This window comes from Hemiscyllium ocellatum, chromosome 2, assembly GCF_020745735.1.
Source record: "Hemiscyllium ocellatum isolate sHemOce1 chromosome 2, sHemOce1.pat.X.cur, whole genome shotgun sequence".
Classification (NCBI taxonomy): domain Eukaryota; kingdom Metazoa; phylum Chordata; class Chondrichthyes; order Orectolobiformes; family Hemiscylliidae; genus Hemiscyllium; species Hemiscyllium ocellatum.
Window position 1 is genome coordinate 10,943,552 of NC_083402.1, and position 21,531 is coordinate 10,965,082.

Consider the following 21,531-nt stretch of genomic DNA (forward strand, 5'->3'; position numbering starts at 1 on the left):
GGGAGTATTGGGAAGAATTAAGAATAAAGACTCAGATTTAAGTAGGAGAGAAGATGGAAAGGATTACGAAAGAGAGATGGGGAGAAAATGGAAAGGTTTAAATATAAAAGTCTAAGAGAACTGACAGGAGAAATAGATGAAAAGGATTATAGAGGGGAGGACGAATATGGAAAGATTTAAGAAGAGAGCCAGGGGCCTGGGAGGAAATTGAAAGGGGATGAGAAGAGCTGGCAGTTGAGGAGGAGGAGGAGAGGGGGTGGCGTGGGGGAGGGTAAAGAAGACTGCCTGGGTGGGGGAAGGGAAGGAAGGAGGAAGGGACTACAACGCCCAGAATGCAGTGCAGGCAGCGCAGGCGCAGTGAGAGTCGGCCTGCCCGGAGAGGGAGGGAGAGAGGTCCGGGGCCGGCGCCGGCGCGGTGGCTGCCGGGATAGGGCCCTGCACTCCGCCGCCATATTGGTATCGGTTCGGATTCTGTCAGAGAGGCGCTGGGAGCGGGAGTCGAGCCCTGAAACCGGAGCAAGCGACACTGCCACCGGCGAGCAGGAGGGAGGGGGGGTGGGGGGCCAAAACAAAAGGAAGAACGAGAGGAGGGGTGGGGGAAATAGAGTTTTTAAATTAAAAAAAAAGGAAACAGAGGGACCAGCCTCCGTACGATATCACCAGGGAGCGTGAAAAAAAAAGAGGGAGAGAGAGGGTGGGGAGGAAAGAAGAGCCAAAAAAAAGGAGACGATTCTCTCTCTCTCTCCCCCCAAGGATACTCTTCACCCCTCCTCCACCTCGGATCTCCAACCCTCCTCCCTCATCAAACCCCCCCCCCCCTTCCCACTTCAGACAGTCTGCACCTTCCCCTGGGCCTGATCCCTCCCTCCCTCCTTCACACCAACTAACACCACCTTCCCCCCCCCCCCCCCAAACCCCAACCCCCACCCCCCTCCCCGTCCACAAGACACATACCCGGGGCCCTCCGTCGCAATGAGCCCGGCCGACGCCAAAAGGGCGAAGAGGAGGAAAAATAAGCGGGGCGGTGGCAAGACAGTGAGCCGTCAACAAAAAGCCCTGACGCCCTCGTCCAGCAACGGGAGCAGCGGCGGAGGAGGCAGCGGCACCAACGGCACCTTACACGGGGAGGTAAATCAAGGAGGCAGCCAGCCCTCCCGCATCTCTCTCTCACACATACTTTTATATACAGAGAGAGAGACATGAAAAGGTTGATTTTGTTTGGGGGAAGGGGGTGTAGGTAATTACAAACGCACACCCTAGTCAAACAGATTAGCCGGTGTGCCTGACAGGGACATGTAAAGGGCGTTGTAAACCTCAGCCTTGGTCTCTAGGCCTCTTGTCTGCTACCTGCAACTCTGAAACCCAACCAGAACCCCCCACCCCGCCAATTCAAAGCAATGTATTCCATCTTTTCTTCTCCTCCTCTCTCTCTTTTCTTCCCCCCTCCCCCCCGTTCACTTCCAGAAAGGTTCACTACCTTTATTTAATCCATGCTGATTCAGTACATCTTTAACGTATTTTTTTCTTCTCTATGTGTACATACACAAAGCAGTTTGCACTATATTTCTGTGCAGTCTATTAATGAATTTTCCATTTGTAAGGTTTTGAGATGTGCAGTGATCTGATGTTAATTTGTACTGATTTCTTATTTTTGAAGTTCACCTGCATGTACCAAAGAGGTAGTTTATTTGAATTGATGCACTTTCTATTATCTTTTCTCATCTGTATTTCAGTTGTTTACTTTCTTTATGGTATTGATACAGTATACAGTACTGTACAGGGAATTGCATTTAGAATATCTTACATTTGTACAGTGTACTGTCTTGGGATGCTTGTGATTTGTTATTTTGAGTGTAAAGTAGTTGGGATGTTTCATGTATGCTGAATGCAAAATTTAAATGGTGAATTTTTTTGCAAAAAGTGTTGTACTAGAATGACTAGTCATATATCCTCATAGGTGAAAGTGAGTGAGGACTGCAGATGCTGGAGATTAGAGTCAAGAGTGTGGTGCTGGAAAAGCACAGCAGGTCAGGCAGCACCCGAGGAGTTTCTTTTGCTGATTCCTGATGAAGGGCTTTTGCCCAAAACATTGACTTTCCTGCTCCTCGGATGCTGCCTGTGCTTTACCAGCACTACACTCTTGACATACATCCTCATATCGCTGGTATGGGTATTAATGTTTCTCAGCCAAATGCACAAAATGATCGAAGCAGGCACTATTATCTGTTACTAAAACAAATTCTTTTTTATGTTGAACTTGTTGGCAGATGTTGGTTGAAGGTAACCTTTTCAAATTGGAACTCTGATTTAATACTTAAAATTTATTCTGTTGTCCAAATTTGATCTTGAGGAAAACTGACATTTGATTTTCCAATTTAAAATAAGTGATTCAGTGTGTTGCTATTTTCAAAATAAAGGTGGTCAGTTGTATTTTTAAAATGCTACATTTGAAATTTCATGCTCTTCAGCTGCAGAATAACGTGAGGTACTTATTAGAGTAGCAATTGTATTTGTATGATGCCATAACATGTTGACACAGTAAAGGGGTGGTGGGGGTTTGGTCAGAGGTAAATTTTCATGAGGGCCTTTGAAGAAAGAGGTGCAGAAGTTTGTGGGAATTCAAGATGTAAGGGCCTAGACAGGTGAAGACATAGCTGCCAATGGTGGGGTTAATGATGTGTACAAAGGGGCTCAGTGGTTAGCATTGCTGCCTTACAGCACCAGGGACCCAGGTTTGATTTCAGCCTTGGGTGACTGTCTGTGTGGAGTTTGCACAATCTCCCCGTGTCTGCGTGGGTTTCCTCTGGGTGCTCTGGTTTCCTCCCACAGTCCAAAGATGTGCAAGTTAGGTGAATTGGCCATGCTAAATTGCCCGTAGTGTTAGGTGCATTAGTCAAGGGTGAATGTAAGGGAATGGGTCTGGGTGGGTTGCTCTTCAGAGGGTCGGTGTGGACTAGTTGGGCCGAAGGGCCTGTTTTCACACTGTAGGGAATCTAATCTAATCTAAAAAAAGTCAGAATTAGATCAGCATGTTGGGGGATGGAATTGATTAGGTATATAATGTGGTGTCTTGGAAGGACTTAAACAGGGAATAATTATAAATCTAGGGCTGGCCTCAGCCAGTGTAGGTGAGTAATCTTATGATTATGGATGATAGCTTGCAGTTCAGATATGGTCTACAGAGTTTTAGGGCATCTCAAATTTGTGAAAGTTGGAGATTACAAAGTTGGCCTGGCGAATGCTGAAATAGCTGAAAATGTGTTGCTGGAAAAGCGCAGCAGGTCAGGCAGCATCCAAGGAACAGGAGATTCGACATTTCGGGCATAAGCCCTCTTGAATGCTAAAATAGTCAAGTCTGACTATAGTCAAGATGTAAAGGAGGGTTTCAGCAACAGGTGGGCTGAGTGGAGACAGGTGAGATGGAGGTAGGAGCAGGTGGCCTTTGTTATGGTGAAGTCTTCAGCTTTGGTTTGTGTATTACAAATTTACATGTGGCAGTCCAGACACACAGTTGTATGTCAGCTTGAGTTGCTATTACCAATTATCAGAATTTGCTTTAATGCTGATCTTTAATTTTTGATATGGTCCATGGTCTTAACGAGCATAAAAATTCAAATACAAGTGATTATGTTTGAGTGTATTAGTTTAGAAATGACATTTTGTGCTCTGGCATTGAAAAGGTGTGCATTTATGCTTTAAATTCAATATAACTAACATTTTTCAAGTTCAGTATTTCAGGTCCTCTGTCATAATTTCACTGTTTGGACCCTGAATAATAATTTCTTGAGTTAGATGATCTTTAAAAATCTATCTTGTCATTAGCTTTCTTTGTTAATTCAATGTAAACCTGTTATTATTGATTTCCCAGTTTTGGTCATTACAGTACTAATTTGGAGAAATTTGAGTAATTGTGCACACGTTTATGTGTGTGTACTTTCTGAGCCTTATCACATGGTTAGGTCAGTTGTAAGTGATGTGATTTTACTTACTGATGAATAGATAATAGTTAATGATGTTCAGCAGCACGTACTATCTTTTTAGAGACAAAAGATCCTTCTGTAAGTTGGATGAGCTGTTCAGAGGTGTGCAATAAAGTAGAGGCTTTAACTTGTTTGGAGCAAGAGGAGATAATGAGCCGCGCAAAATAAGTTTCCATTTGCTTCTCTTTGATGGATTGACACTTGATGATGGAACAAACACTGTAATGCTGTAGATTAGCAGAAATCCTGTTGTGTAGGATGTATACTTGTTGTGACTGGTTATTTGTAAAGAGAAAGAAATTCGTGGTGGTGGCTCATAGGTGGATGATTGAAATCAGTTTTTGTTGACTAGTTATGTTAAGGTTTAACTTCTGGAACTAGAAATTAGGGGAAGGCATTGATATAGTCACAATGTCATAGACTAGTAATCCGGAACCGCAGACTAATGTCCTGGGTTCAATTCCTATCATGGCACATGGTAAGATTTGAATTCAATAAAATTTCTGGAATAAAAAGCTTAATGGCAACTTTGTAACCACCATCAATTGTTGTTTTTAAAAAAAGATCTATCTACTCCTCTAATATCCTTTTAGGAAGGAATCTGCGATCCTCATGTGGTCTGGCCTACGTATCACTACAGACCCACAGCAATGCGGTTGACCCCTAACTGTCCTCTGGGTGATTAGGGATGGACAGCAAGTGGTGGCCCAGCTAGCAACATCCAAGTTCCATGAATTAATAAGATCTCCCAAAATTTGAGAAGAATCTTCAAAGTAATTCATTCAAATATTTAAAGTTTACTTGATAAATTTTAGTTTTTACCGATGTCCGTTCTCCATCTTAATTTGTACATCTTATGAATTGTTAGGTGACTTTGCTCAGTACTTCATGTATTTGAAAATTTATTAACAGTAGACAGTGTTGAAGACATGAATTGCCTACTGGTCTGGATGTGAAGTATTGCAATTTTATGTGGTTTGGGCATCAGTACCAACTGAAAGGCTTGGCTGTTTTGAATTGGTTGAGAGTGTGGTGCTAGAAAAGCACAGCAAATCAGGCAGCATCCGAGGAGCAGAAGAATCAATGTTTCAGGCAAAAGCTGTTTTGAATTGGTAGTTATTCATTGATGCCACATTAGATGAGTGATCAATTTAGTTTGTTTAACTCAAAATAATATTTCAGTGAGAATTAATGCATGTGTTGTTTGTTTACTGAGACAATGGCAGAATATAAACCATAATTTTTACTGATACCATAATTTTTGCATTGTTTCAGTACCTGTCACATTTAAATTTTCAATACAGTTGACATATCAGAACCCAATTTAGTTCCGATAAAATGCTGCATATGTCATTTGGGTAACTTCGCTAAATACTTTGCACCTAAGTTCACCAGAATGTGTGTTTGCAAATTGGGGAAATTATGTGGAGCGAAAATGTATAGAAGTGTTTAGAAATTGAGAAAATTTCAGAAAGAAACAAATGAACAATGGTTATCTCTGGTGTTAGAGTGACAACAGGCATAAAAATCCAAAATTAGTACTGAAATGAAGGGGGAGCTTCGAAGAATTAAATATGCATGATAGTCAGGAGTTGACCAACAGCCCATTGTGACTGCTTTTTAATAAGACCATGGCTGATTTTCAGCTGCAACTCCACTGTCTCACCAGCTTCCCATATGCCTTGATATCCCTGAGGGACCAAAAATCTGTGTCTGAACCTTAAATGTATTCAGTGATAGAGCATCCAAAACGCTCTTGGGTAGAAAATTCTGAAGATCACAACCCTTTCAGTGAAGTAATTTCACCTCATTTCAGCCCTGAACCTTTGGCTCCTTATTCCAATACTCCGCCTCTGAGATATAGGTTCCCCAACTGGCGAATAACCACAATGTCAATTTTATATGTTCCAATGTGATTACTTCTTATGCTAAACTGTAGAGCGTATTGACCCAATTCACTTAGCCTCATCTCTTTCTCTCATTGGTCCTGGGATGAAAGAGGTGTCCTATGCAAATAAGCACTTCTTTAAATATGAGGACCAAAACTATGTGTGGCTTTACAAATGCAACAAAGCTTCTGTAGATATTCCTAATCAAATTGATCAGTTGTGTTATGACACATCTCTGGAGCTGGTGGCACCTGAATTGGAGCTTTTTGGGTCAAAGGTTCTGTATTCTTGTAAGGGCAAAGACAGCATAGTCCCAGAGGACTCTGAAGATGACTGGTGGTGAATTTAAGTTGAGGGTCACCATGCCTCAGGTGAGGGGAAAGGTTGAGAAGGCAATACCTTCATAGTGACCTTAGCTAGTGTGAGGATTGAACCCGCTCTATTGGCATCACTGCATTGCAAACCAGCCATCTGAGCTAACTGACCCCATTCCTGTATTGCATTAAAAGGCTGGTAGGTATAGGGAATGCTGGATGACTAAAGAAGTTGAGGGTTTGGTTAAGAAAAAAAGGAAGCATATGTAAGGTATAGACAAGAAAGATTGAGTGAATCCTTAGAGTATAAAGGAAGTAGGAGTATACTTAAGAGGGAAATCAGGAGGGCAAAAAGGGGACATGAGATAGCCTTGGCAAATAGAATTAAGGGGAATCCAAAGGGTTTTTACAAATACATTAAGGACAAAAGGAAAACTAGGGAGAGAATAGGGTCCCTCAGATTAGCAAGGCGGCCTTTGTGTGGAGTCACAGAAAATGGGGGAGATACTAACTGAATATTTTGCATCCGTATTTACTGTGGAAAAGGATATGGAAGATATAGAATGTAGGGAAATAGATGGTGACACCTTGCAAAATGTCCATATTACAGAGGAGGAAGTGCTGGATATATTGAAATGCATAAAGGCGGATACATCTCCAGGACCTGATCAGGTGTACCCTGAATTCTGTGGGAAGCCAGAGAAGTGATTGCTGGGCCTCTTGCTGAGATATTTGTATCATCGATAGTCACAGGTGAGGTGCCGGAAGACTGGTAGTTGGCTAATGTGGTGCCACTGTTTAGGAAGGGTGGTAAGGACAAGCCAGGGAACTATAGACCAGTGCGCCTCACGTCGGTGGTGTTGGAGGGAATCCTGAGGGACAGGATTTACATGTATTTGGAAAGGCAAGGGCTGATTAGGGATAGTCAACATGGCTTTGTGCATGGGAAGTCCTGTCTCTCAAACTTGATTGAGTCTTTTGAAGAAGTAACAAAGAGGATTGATGAGGACAGAGCGGTAGATGTGTTCTATATGGACATCAATAAGGCGTTCGACAAGGTTCCTCGTAGGAGACTGGCTAACAAGGTTAGATCTCACAGAATACAGGGAAAACTAGCCATTTGGATACAAAACTGGCTCAAAGAATAGAGGTTGGTGGTGGAAGGTTGTTTTCCAGACTGGAGGCCTGTGACCAGTGGAGTGCCACAAGGATCGGTGCTGGGTTCTCTACATTTTGTCATTTATATAAATGATTTGGATGCGGGCATAAGCGGTACAGTTAGTAAGTTTGCAGATGACACCAAAATTGAAAGTGTAGTGGACAGCAAAGATTACAACAGGATCTTGACCAGATGGGCCAATGGGCTGAGAAGTGGCAGATGGAGTTTAATTCCAATAAATACGAGGTACTGCATTTTGGGAAAGCAAATTTTAGCAGGACATATACATTTAATGGTAAGATCCTAAGGAGTGTTGCTGAACAAAGAGACCTTGGATTGCAGGTTCATAACTCCTTGAAAGTGGAGTCGCAGGTAGATAGGATAGTGAAGAAGGCGTTTGGTATGCTTTCTTTTATTGGTCAGAGTATTGAGTACAGGAGTTGGGAGGTCATGTTGCAGCTGTACCAGACATTGGTTAGGCCACTGTTGGATTATTACGTGCAATTCTGGTCTCCTTCCTATTGGAAAGATGTTGTGAAACTTGGAAGGGTTCAGAAAAGATTTACAAGGATGTTGCCAGGGTTGGAGGATTTGAGCTATAAGGGGAGGCTGAATAGGCTGGGGCTGTTTTCCCTGGAGCGTCGGAGGTTGAGGGGTGATCTTATAGAGGTTTACAAAATCATGAGGGGCATGGATAGCATAAATGGATAAAGTCTTTTACCTGGGGTGGGGGAGTCCAGAACTAGAGGGCATAGGTTTAGGGTGAGAGAGGAAAGATATAAAAGAGACCTAAGGGGCAATCTTTTCACAGAGGGTGGTGCTTGTATGGAATGAGCTGCCAGAGGATGTGGTGGAGGCTGGTACAGTTGCAACATTTAAGAGGCATTTGAATGGGTATATGAATAAGAAGGGTTTGGAGGGATATGGGCTGGGTGCTGGCAGGTGGGACTAGGTTGTGTTGGGATATCTGGTCAGCATGGACGGGTTGCTTCAAAGGGTCTGTTTCCATGCTGTACATCTCTATGCCTCTATAACTTCCTACTGCATCAGCATAATAACTTTGGGATCTTTGTATAGGCACATCCAGATTACTGCTCAACAGAATTTACAAGTTTTGAACCTTTTTTTAAAAGAAAATACTTTACTGTTCTTAAATTCCAAGTGCCCAATCTCCTCCTACTTCACATTGTACTTCATCTGCTACCTTGTCATCTATTCACTTGTTCTATCTTTAGCTCTACAATTTTTCTATGCACTCTTCAAACTTGCTTTCCCATCTAGCTTTGTATCGTTGGAAAACTTACATATGTTGTACCTCTCCTTGCAATCTATGAAGTCATTAACTGAGGCCACAGTGCTGATTCTTGTCAACTTAAAAATACCTCTTTTTAACTCTAATGTCTGTTTCCTGTTCCAGAGCCGACCCATGACCTAATGACTCTATTCACTTGGAGTCATGCAACATCTATCTCAATTTTCCTGCATTATCCCCATCACCCTTAATTCTCTTTGTGGCTATATAAAAAAGTACACAGGACTTCAGAGCTGGAATAGGTCATTCAACTTTTCATCCCTACTCCCATTGCTCCCTTGTCTATTCAAAATCTCCCTCTGTATTGCATTAAAGACCAGCTCTCCACTGCTTTTTGGGGAAGAGAAAACCCCTGACAACAAAGAACTTCTCAAAGTTGTAATTGGAAGACCTCTTATTCTTTCTGTATCCCCTTGTTTTCTTTCCTTGTAGAGGAAATATCTTTTCTGTTTACAGCATATGTTCAAATTTTTGGATGTTTCTATAGGACCACCTTTCATTCTTCTAAACACCAAACAATAAGTCCCAACCTGGTCACACTTCCTCTAAGAAGTTCATATCATGACTGAGCAAAGTGAACCTTCGCTGAACTGCTAATGTGGTAATTGTTATTTTCAAAAAGCAGACAAAAACAACATGATACTCCAGAAGTGGTCTTGCCGAGGCCCTGTACAAATTGTGTAAAACTTTCAACTTTCCTTTTTTGGAATAAATGGCAACATTCTATTTGTCTTTTTAATCACTTGATGTGCCTGCACACTAATGCTTTCTGGTTCATGAATTAATGCACTGGCATTTCTCTATCAGAGTTCTGCACTGTCTGTCCATTTAATTAATGTTATCTTTCTGTTGTTTTGTCTCGAGTGGACAAATTTGTATTATCTCTCTCATTCCAACTGCCAAAATAGTACCCACGCACTTAACCTCCTTTGCAGACTCACTGTCTCCTCTGACAACTTAACTTCCTACCAAACGTGGTGTCATTGGTAAATTTGGCTACAATTCGTTCGTTCCCTTCATCTGAGATGTTGGCATAGATTCTATGTAGTTTCTGTTGATTTCAGTCTTCAAAATACTGGAGAGGAAATACTGGAAAATACCATAGACCACTGCATTAGACAATTCTAAAGAACTGCAGACTCTGGAAACATTTTAAATATTCATTTATGGGATGAGGGTGAAGCTGGTTAGGCTAGCATTCATTGCCCAACTTAGAGGCTAGTTAAGCTGTGGGTCTGGAGTCACAAGTAATCCAGACCAGGCAAGGATGGAGTTTCCATCTCTAAAGAATATTAGTGAACCAGATAAGTTTCATGATCATTATTAGACTCTTAATTCCAGAACTGATCTGAAGTAGGACCCTGGACCCAAGCCTTAACTTTGTCTCCACAGCTGCTGTTAGACTTGCTGCGATTTTTCAGCTATTTCTCATTTTCTTTGAGGGTGGTGAATCTTTGGAATTCTCTGGGTACAACAATCTCTCGTCATTAAAACAATGGCAATATTCCAAAAATTTATAATTGACAGTAAAGTGCTTTGGAATGACGTTAAGTGAATGGCACTGTACAAAGCTATCTTTTGTCTCAGTCCTCAATAACCTACCCCTTTCCCTGAGACTGTGAACCCTAATTCTGGACTTTCCAATGAGAACATGTTTATTCATGCAAAGAATTACTGGGAAAATATACTATAAGTGGTTAAAGAAAGCCAACTCACTTTTTTAAGGAGTGAATGAGAAATATTTTGAAAAATATCAAAGGGAACATAAAGGACAGAGAAACAGCATTCAAATTGAAGTCTCAAAGTTAACATTGAAACTGGTACAGTGAGTCATAAAGACGTACAGCACGGAAACAGACCCTTTGGTCCAATTTGTCCATGCCAACCAGATATCCTAAATTAATTTAGTCCCATTTGCCAGCACTTGGCACATATCCTTCTAAACGCTTCCTATTCATACCCATCCAGTTGCCGTTTAAATGTTGTAATTGTACCAGCCTTCACCACTTCCTCTGGCAGCTCATTCCATACGCACACCATCCTCTGCATGAAAATGTTGCCCCTTAGGCCTTGTATCTTTCCCCCCTCATCCTAAACCCATGCCCTCTCATTCTGGACTGCCCCCCCCAGGGAAAAAGACCTTGTCTATTTATGCTATCCATGCTCCTCATGATTTTATAAACCTCGCTCATCCCTCAGCCTCCAACGCTCCAGGGAAAACAGTCCCAGCCTCTCCCTATAGCTCAAACCCTCTAACCCTGGCAATATCCTTGTAAATCTTTCCTGAACCCTTTCAAGTTTCACAACATTCTTACTATTGGATGGCAGTAGATCAGAATGGGTCAAATGATCTGATTTGGTGTTTCTTTTCACTTTTGTGATGCTCCAAAATTTCATTGCCATAAATATGGAAGAAATAATTATGTTCCGGTTTAGATTTAGTCATTAAGTGCAGTTAGGGATAAAATCTAGAGCTCAGCTGCTGGTGCATCCTATTGTTGGGGATTTCAGAAGATGTTGATTTGATGCTATTGTGATTTTCTTCATTTCAGCTAACAGCAATGTAGTACTTAAGAAAAAGTAAAATCACTCCGTGCGGGACAGCCATAAGATTGAGTTTTCAATTTTGTTCAGTTTCGTAGGGTAAAAATGAAAAGATAACACCAAAGCACCGTGGATGCTGGAAACAGAAACAAAAATAGAAATTGCTGGAAAAACACAAGTTTAGCAGCATCTCTGGAGAGAAAGTGGAGTTAACATTTTGGGTCCAGTGTTCTCCTTCAGAATAGTTCTGAAGAAGGGTCACTGGACCCGAAATGCTAACTCTGTTTTCTCTCCCTTGAATGGGAATAGGCTCAACCTGCTCCATGTTCTCTCCTAAGACCACCTATTCATTGCCAGAATCAGCCAAAACCTGAACTGACTTTGATGCAAGAATATTCCTTTCTGAAGGCAATATAAGCATTACATTGTCCATCCATCTGTAGTAGTTGATAGTTGAAAAGTTGATAGCAAACTGCTATCTTGAATTAGTATGGTCTGTGTGGTCACAATTTTCATTCAATTGAAATTTGCTTGACTGTTGCAGAGGTCAGCTGAGAGTCAAAAATATATTACTGTGGTGCTGAAATCGTAGGTCAGAGTGAGTAAGAGCAGCAAGTTTCTTTCCTGAAATTACATTACTGATTTACTGAGGATTTTAATGGCAGTCTAGTAATTTCAATGTTAACATTATTTACACAGGCTTTTAATTCCATGTTTAATTAATTGAATTTAAATTCTCCACTGCCAGTGGTAAGATTTGAACTGGTGTCTGAACCATTAGTTCAGTAACACTGTGCTACTGTATCCTGTCATGATGAAATCCATTTTAAAAATTGTTTAATATGAAGAGGGTTGCGCTTCAGATGTGGATGGGTGTACTTGGGCAGTTGTCTCTTGTACATGTAGAGAAGGAAGCCGTAACTGAACATAGAAGCATGAGATTGAACAGGGTTGGGAAATAGAGGGCGAAATCATTGCATTCCATGTATAATCTCAATGTTTTAAAATGAAAGTACAAATATACTTTGTCACTTACATTTCTCAACTCTCTTGCAGTAAAATATATTTTGTCTCCAGATTTTCTCACTGTTTCTGTGCTGTACATCTCTATGATTCCTCCACAAACCACGTTACCCAACTCAGCTGAGACTGCGTAGTCTTAGCTTTGGCCTCACTCGGCTGTCAATGTTAATCCCTTGACAGGAAGCTCAGTTCATCTGCTGGAACTCTCATCCAGGCCATTGTTTCTTTAGATTTGACTATTACAATGGTCTTCTGGCCAGCTTCCCACATTATAAGCTCGAGCTCAACAAAAGTTCTGCCTGACTCATACATTGCCGCTGTTCATCAGCCTGCATTGACTTTAATTCAGCAATTACTCTATTTTAAAATGATCACTCTTATTATCACTGTTTTTCCCTTTATGGCTTCACCCCTCATATCTCTGACCTCCTCTTGCTTTACAATCCTCAAATGTCTGTGCTCCTGGTCTTTTAAGCATTATGAATTTTCTTCACTTCATTAACAGCAATGCTTTACAGTTTCTAGGCCTTGAGTCCTGGAAACCCCCCTCCCCAGAACTCAAACCTGTTGAGTTAATGGTCATCTGTTATGTAGCTTGGTGAAAAATGTACCTTTAAAGCTACTGTGTCAATGCTATTTAGAGCAAGGACATAGAATGTCCTGCCTGTCAGTGTAATTAACTCGGTCACATTAGGGATATTTGAACAGTCCTTGGATAAGCACATGGATGATGGAATAATGTAGGGGGATGGACTTTGATTAGTACACAGGTCGGTGCAACATAGAGGGCTGAAGGGCCTGTTCTGAGCTGAATTGTTCTATGTGAGTTGTTGGGGCCTGCTTATGATGGAGAGCTAGCTGTTTTATGGAATAACAAATCGAGGAACACTTTGTAAGAACATCTGGTCATTGCTTCTGGAAAATCATAGCATGTTCCCTGCTTATGGAGTTGTGTTAGAGGCAGAAGTTGAATGAAAATTATGAACTCAAACTGCAACATTCTTTCAGATCAAGGAATTAGTGTGAAGATTGTTTTTTCTACCATTTGCTTGTGATGATAATGCTATTTCTGTGATGAAGAAGCTTCCAGTGGGATACTGAGTTTGACTATTTATTTGATTTTGTCCTGAGATGCTGAATGGAAACATTAGCTGCCTTCTGTAAGGTTGATGAGAGGTCTTCAGTTGTTTGAGAATCATGGCCAAAATAGGTAATATTATGCATTGTGGAGAAGTTTTGAATTTGGAATATAATTTTGACATGAACACTTGATGCCTTTGAAGATTTAAATGATTTTGGTGCCTTGGCAGTTAAGTACTTGTCATTCCTCTGTCTAAGTTTTCTTTGAGCATAATTATAATGCATTTCAGATCGAGGAGCTAGTATGGAGATTGCTTTTTCATCCTCGGTACCAGCCATATTTCTCTGAATGTTCTCCTTAAGCAGTCCTCAATGATAAAGCATGGCTTGAATTCACTTCAGTTCATTGAGTTCGGAGATGATTAATTAGTTCGACCATGTAATTTATGAACGCTATCATATAACAACAGGCGGTGCGTGCAGAATGAGTACTTTAATTTTTGCATTCTTTCTGAAGTCCTAATTTCACCTCTATTTACGATGAAGTCTCTTGCCTTTTAATGCCTTTCCAAATGAGCCTTCTCCATTTCGGTCAGTTGGATCAAGCCATGGTCTTCCATGGCATAGCAGACATATTTGATGTTGTCTTGGAGGGCATCATTTCTGCTGTGCTCCTGGGAACCTCCTGCTTCAGGACCCTGGTGTCAGGCATACAATGTTCATGCCCTATCTGGCGAACTAGCATTGAGAGATTACTGCCTCACTGCTAGGCATGTTCATTTGGGAGAACGTACTCCTGTTACCATTGTATTTGAAAGATCTTGCAAAGACACTAGTGGTGCTTTCTTTGTACTTGAACTTAGATGCCTGCTGAGAATTATTCAATTTTCCAAAGCATCTGAGAGGGTGGGAGTACAACACGAGTCAAGGACTGCTTATTCAAAAATAAGGAAGCTTTACAAATATGTCAAATACTTTGTAGTGATAATCTCACTGGACTAGTAATCCAGACTCCATGCTAATGTTCTGGGAAAATCAATTTGAATTCTACCAAGACAAATGATGAAAATTGAATTCAGTAAAATTATGGAATTAATGCTTAAAGAAAGAGGACATTCAGTTTATCATATCTTCATTATTAATACAAAATCTTTCACATCTCATCCTAGTTTTCAACACTTGGCCCTAGCCTTGTCTGCTAATTGTTCATCCAAATACTATGAAAAGTTTTGACCGTTACTGCACTTTCAGGCATTGAGTTCCATATACACCCCACTCTTTGGATGAAAAAGATTTTGCTCAAACTCCTGCCTTAGTTCTATGCCCATGTTTATTGACCCCTCTGCGAAGGGGGAAATGTTTATTTGTCATGGAGTCATAGAGATGTACAGCATGGAAACAGATCCTTCGGTTCAACCTGTCCATGCTGACCAGATATCCCAACCCAGTCTAGTCCCACCTGCCAGCACCTGGCCCATGTCCCTCCAAACTCTTCCTATTCATATACCCATCCAAATGCCTCTTAAATGTTGCAATTGTACCAGCTTCCACCACATTCCATACCTGTACCACCCTCTGTGTGGAAAAAGTTGCCCCTTAGGTCTCTTTTATATCTTTCCCCTCTCACCCTGACCCTATGCCCTCTATTTATGGAGTCCCCTACCCCAGGGAAAAGACGTTGCCAATTTACCCTATCCATGCCCCTGATAATTTTGTAAACCTCTATAAGGTCACCCCTCAGTCTATTGTACACCTCAGTCAGATCGTCCTTAGCCTTCTCTGTTCAAAGGTAAACAGCCCCACTTTATCTGGTCTCTCTTCATAACTAAGTAGCTACAACACAGATGACATCTTCTAAATGTCTTTTGCACCCTCTATAGTGCAATAACATTTTTTCTGTGGTGTGGTAACAAGAACTGCGCACAATGCTCCAGCTGTGATATAACTGATGTTTGTACAGCTCTATCAAAGCCTGCATGCTTTTGTATCTTGACTCAAAGGTAATTATCCTTCTTAATTATGCCTTCTTAACCACCTTATGTACCTTTCCTATTGCCTTCATGGATCAAGGCACTCTAATCCTCTATACATCCTAGGATCCTTGCCTATTAGTCTTCCCAAAGTACATTACCTCATTCTTTTTGGAATGAAATTCCATTTGTCACTGTTCTGGCTAGCCCTGTAGTCTAAGACTTCCTTCTTCACTGTTTATCATACCACCACTTTTTGTTATCTGACAATTGATCATACTTCCTACATTCATGTTTAGATCATTAATATGCCGTACAACCAGCAAGGGACTCAGTACCAACTCGTGCATTAATCCCCTGTCCTTTTACAAGATAAGTTGAAGCCCAGAACTAGGGGCCCAACACAAAAGTGACATCACCGGCAAACTGTAAATTCATTGGTGATAGCCACCAATTTGACTGTAGATTACTTTTAGATTGAAGGTAAATAGTAGGAATATTTACAGGCTTCTGGTCGTAAACACAAGTCTTGACGATTGCCTTCTGCTTCCTACCACTCAGATTATTTAGGAACCAATTTGCTTTGGATCACTTGGGCTTATAGCTTTTTAACTAGTTTGCTATGTGAGTCCTTGTCAAAAGTCTTACTAAAGTTCATGCAGACTTCATCAAATGCACCACCCTTATCTGCACACCTAGTCATCTCATTGAAAACTTCAATCAAATTTGTTAGTAAGCAACAAGCTTTGCATGGTCAGGAAAGAAAGGTACCATCCCAGAGTGATTCACGGCTCAGTATACAGTTTGGGGAATTTGGTGGAGAGGGGAAGAGCCGCATTTTGCTTGAGTTTTTTTGGCCCTCAGTTTGTAAGGTCTTTTCACAGGACAAGTTGAAGCCAGGATCAGGGGCCCAGGGAAAAAGAGTGACATCACCGGTAAACAGTAAGTTTATTGATAGCTGCCAATTTGACTATCTTAGATAAGTTACTTTCAGATTGAAGGCCAATAGTGGAAAATTTTACAGGCTCCAAACTAAAAGAAATCAAATTAAGAGCTCAGTCATTAAAATAGCAATTCCTGGCCAGTGATGTGCTGTAACGGCACAATGTGGGAGCTGGTGGACCCTATTGTGGTTTGTCATGACCATATCTGTAGCAAATATTGGTTGGTTGAGGAACTGAGTTGATGGGCTGTAGACTGAGTTTCAGACATTGCAACACACTAGAAGGGGAAAGAATTACCCAGAAGCAGTGTTTCAGGATGCAATCAAATCCCTTACATTAACTAACCTAAATGTGATTAGTAGTCAAGGGCAGGAGTGTGAGACTACTAGTGAGGCGGATAGAGGGATCCTGGAGGTGGTACTGAAGGAATTTTAATCTTTAGATTAGGTTACTAGATTTGGCCCAACAAGCCACACCGACCCGCTGAAGCGCGACCCACCCAGACCCATTCCCCTACACCTAACACTACGGGCAATTAAGCATGGCCAATTCACATAACCTGCACATTTTTGGACTGTGGGAGGAAACCGGAGCACCCGGAGGAAATCCACGCAGACACGGGGAGAATGTGTAAACTCCACACAGTCAGTTGTCTGAGGCGGGAATAGAACCTGGGTCTCTAGCGCTGTGAGGCAGCAGTGCTAACCACTGTGCCATCGTGCTGCCCTCCGTTAACTTGTCTAACAGGTTTGAGATTCTTGCACCTTGTGTAGGTGAACATATGGGCTGTAGCAGGATGAGCAAACTGACCATAACCCTGTGATACAGGGAGCCTTTCAAGAGAGGGGGGGGAGAAAGAAAAGTAGTTGTAATGAAGAATAGAATGATCAGGTGAATAGACACTGTTCTGTGGTTAGGATCAAGAGTCCCAAAGGTTGTGTTGCCTGTCTGGTGACTGGGTTCAGGGTAGAACATCTGGGTTGCAGAATAATTTGGAGTGGAAGGGAAAAGATCCAATTTTCATGGTCGATGTAGGTGCCATCAATATAGGTCGAAAGAGGTTCTGTTAAGGGAACATCAGCGGCTAGGGCCTAAATTGAAAATCAGCCAAAAAGGTGGTAATCTCTGGATTACTACCTGAGGCGCAAACAAATCAGCGCACTGTCAAAAAGATTAAAAAGGTAAACCAGGACTCATAGATTGGTGTGGGAGTAATGGGTTCAAATTCACGGGACATTGGAGTTCGTATTGGGGAAGGAGGGAGCTTTTCTGATAGGATGCACTCCACCTGAATCATGCTGGCACCAGAGTCCTTGCAAGTTGCAGAACTAGGGCTGTGGATAGGACTTTGAGCTCAGTGGTTGGGGGCTGGGTTCAGTTGTGTAGAAGATTATAGAAAAAGTTAAAGCGGGGGAGGACTCAGCAGAGTTTGAAGTTTCCAGAACAAATACTCAGACAGGCTGCGGAAAGGGTTAGAAATTCAACTTCAGGCACAGCTGATAAGGAGACAAGGGGGCGGGTAGTGCAGAACTAAGGATGTTCTGATTATATGCATGCAGTATATGAAGCAAAACAAATGAGCTTGTAGCACAGATTGAAATTGGCAGGTGCAGTATTGTGGGTATTACAGATACATGTCTGCAAGGGGATCAAGGCTGGGAACTGAACATCCATGGATATATATCCTATCAATAGGATAGATAGAGGGTGCACGGTTGCCTTGTTAGTAAGAAATTAAATCGACAGCAAGAAGTGATAGAGTTGGAAGGTGTAGAATCTGTACAGGAGAAGTTGAGGAACCATAAAGCATGCAGTTTCCTGGTTTATCAATACCAATCTTCTTGCATAATGATACCACATTAGCTGCCCTCCAGTCATAGAGTCGCACAGTACAGAAACAGATCCTTCAGTTCAACTCATCCATGCCGACCAGATATCCTAAGTTAATCTAGTCCCATTTACCAGCGTTTGGCCCTCTAAACCCTTCCTATTCACATATCCATCCACATGACTTTCAAATATTGTAATTGTACCAGTCTCCTCTCCTTCCTCTGGTAACTCATTCCAGACATGCACCACCCTCTGTCTGAAAATATTGCTCCTTGGGTCCCTTTTATCTCTTTTCCCTCTCACCTTAAACCTATTCAGCTTATCCCTATAGCATAAACCCTCCAACTTCAGGAACATTCTTGTAAATCTTTTCTGCACCCTTTCAAGTTTCACAATATCTTTCCTTTAGCAGAAGACCAGAACTGAATGCAGTATTTCAAAAGCGGCCTCGTCACTGTCCTGTACTGACCAATAAAGGCAAGTGTATCAAATGCCGCTTTCACTGCCTTGTCTATATGTGTCATCACCTTCGAGGATCTATGAACCTGCAACCTCTTGGGTTTAGCAACTCTTCCCAGGACCCAAACCCTGTCCATGTTCTGCCCTGATTTACCTTACCAAAATGTGACATTAAATTCCATCTGCTACCCCTCAGCTCATCTGATCAAGATTCCATTGTCCTCTGAGATAACCTGCTTCATTGTCCATTATACAGTCACCTGGCATCCCTCCTATATCCAGAAAGAGTCTGAATATTAATGTCAGGCCCTTAAAAATCTTCTCCCTTGTCTCCCACTGCAACTGAAATACATCTCATTTGAGGCTGGGAATTTATCATTTTTCAGCCTTCTGAAACTACCTCTTCCTTCTCAACGCTAATTTGTTTAAGTATATCAAAGTCCCCCTTCCTGATTTTTATACGAAGTCATCCTTCGCTATCATGAATACAGATGCAAAGTCCTCATTTGAAATCTCATCTATGTCTTTTGGCTTGACAAGTAAATTGTCCCTTTGGCCCCTACTATATTATCTTTCCCATTTGCCTCTACTATATTTATAAAGTGCCTTTAGAGTTTTTTATTTTACCCTCAGTGATTATTCATGTCTCCCCTTGTGCTCTCCTAACTTCTTTTAATAGTAACCTACTGTAAGCTGCTATACTCGACTAGGGCTTCCATGGCCTTGAACCCTTGGAATCTGCCATAAGATTCCCTTCTTCCCATATCCAGTCCTTCACGTCCCTTGGTAGCCAAGATTCACTGTATTTATTTGGTCCCACCTTTATAGGAATGTGTTGGTCCTGCACTCTTGTTATTTCCTTTTTAAACCACTCCCACTGCTGTACAGAGTTTCTTGCAAGTAACTGCACTCTGTCCGTTTTGGCCAAATCTTTCTTACCATAGTAAAATCGTTCTTACTCTGGAGGTGTATTGCTGGCAAAAGAGAGAATGAGCTCGGGTAAAATTATAAATTAGTTACTTTTGATTTTTATTTTAGATTAGATTCCCTACAGTGTGGAAACAGGCCCTTCAGCCCAACCAGTCCATACTGACCCTCCGAAGAGTAATCCACCCAGACGCATTTCCCTCTGACTAATCCACTTAACATTATGGGCAACTTACCATGGCAATTCATCACCTGACCTGCACATCTTTGTGACTGTGGGAGGAAACCGGACCACCCAGAGGAAACCCACGCAGACACGGAGAATGTACAAACTGCACACAGACAGTCGCCTGAGGCTGGAATCGAACTTGGGACCCTGGTGCCCATTAACTAGCCTGGACTGATCATTTCATCTCTGGCTGTAAGGGTCCTGATTGAAATGAATATTTGTAGTCTGAACCTCATGGGGTTGATGTTAGCTGCGATTCAGTCGACATCAGTCATTTTTAATTTCATTAGCTTGCGATTGTCCCACTTTAAAGACAAGGTATGGAGATCTTGGTTAATACTCTGGTGAAGATTAAAAGGGGTACTGCGCCAGTGAAGGTGAAGTCTTTCAATTAAGGTGTTAAACTAACCTTAGCCTCGTTGGGTGGCTGTAGGGACCATGGTCAAGTGTCCTGATCAACATTTGCCCCTTGACTAAGATCACTGCAAAGGCTAAGGTTCCTGACAACCTTGTGGCAACGGTACTGAAATCTAGATCCAATATAGCAATGAAATTGACCCAACAATTTGGAAGATCGCTCAGCTATATCCTGTCAATAAAAGCCAGGGCAAATACATTCTGGCTTAATACTGCTCTATCAGCCTCTTGATTGTTAACAAAGTTATGGAATACGTCATCAATAGTGCTAACAATCAGTGCTTGCTCACTGGCTCTCACTTTGTGTCACGTCAGGGCCACTGCGCTCCTGACCTCATTACAGCCTTGCCTAAACATGGGCAAAGGAGACCGAGAAAATCAAGGCTATATTTGACTGAGTGTACCATCAAGGAACTCAAACATAGCTAGAATCAATGGGAATTGATGAAAACTCTGAAGTCGCTTAAGTCATAGTACAAAGGAAGATAGTTATTGTTGCTGGAGCCCCAAAAAGTCCCAGGCATCATTGCAGGAATTCTTCAGGATAGTGTCTTTGCCCCAACCATCTTTAGCTGCTTTGTCAATGATGTTGCCTCTGTCGTCAGGTCAAAAGTGGGGACGTACGCTTATTGTGGAATATGCCGCATCATTTGGAACTGCTTAGTTACTGAAGTGGCCAGTGTCCATTACAAGACTTTGACAATATCTCGGTTCGTGTTGATAAGTGATAAGTAGCATTTGTGTCACACTAGTGCCATATAATAACCTTTTCCATTGGGAGTCTAACCATCTTCCGGTAATGATACTATGGCTTTGAGGTGTATTTTGACCTTTTTCTTTGAAGAGAGATTTTAAGGCAGAGATGCTGAGCAGTCTACACAGAGCCACTGAAGTAAATGTTTTATGAGGCCTTTATTTAAAGTTGGAACAATAGAAGCAGCCTGAATGGGTGGGGTCAAACTTCCACAGTACCAAGATTTTTCTTTTCAGTAGTAGTTACTAGTTGTGTCTTAAAATAGAAACTATTTCATCCCCTTTCAGTTACAGCTAAACACTGGGGGTTCTCTTGCTGTGGGAGTTGCATGTGGGACCATCTATTTTTCTAAACTTGCTTTTGCTAAGCATGTATCTATAGGATGTTACTTACTATATTGGGCAGTGACTGTTTAGTCATAAAATAATCGATTACTCTTAGGTTTTCCAGTGGAGTTAAGGTAGTCAAATTTCTATTTTCTTTGGTTGTATTTTAACAATGGTATATGAATAAAGTGTGCTTTGCTTCAAATCTGGTAGTTTGCAATTTGGTTGAGTTTTTTGAAGGAGTAACAAAGAAGATCGAGGGCAGAGTGGTGACGTGATCTTCAATGACGTGGACTTCAGTAAGGCATTCAGGAGACTAGTTAGCAAGGTTAGATCTCATGGAATACAGGGAGAACTAGCCTTTTGAATACAGA

General features: G+C 41.7%; 1 protein-coding gene across 2 annotated transcripts in view; it reads left to right on the forward strand.

Moving 5' to 3' along the window:
• Positions 1 to 600: 600 nt before the first annotated feature.
• fam193a (family with sequence similarity 193 member A) overlaps positions 601 to 21,531 on the forward strand; it is a 234,127-nt gene continuing 213,196 nt past the window's right edge. For both annotated transcript variants that reach the window (XM_060834543.1, XM_060834552.1), the window contains exon 1: positions 601 to 1,128. In XM_060834543.1, coding sequence (XP_060690526.1) covers positions 973 to 1,128 — 156 coding nt within the window. In that variant the 5' untranslated portion in view covers positions 601 to 972. The remainder of the gene's footprint in view (positions 1,129 to 21,531) is intronic.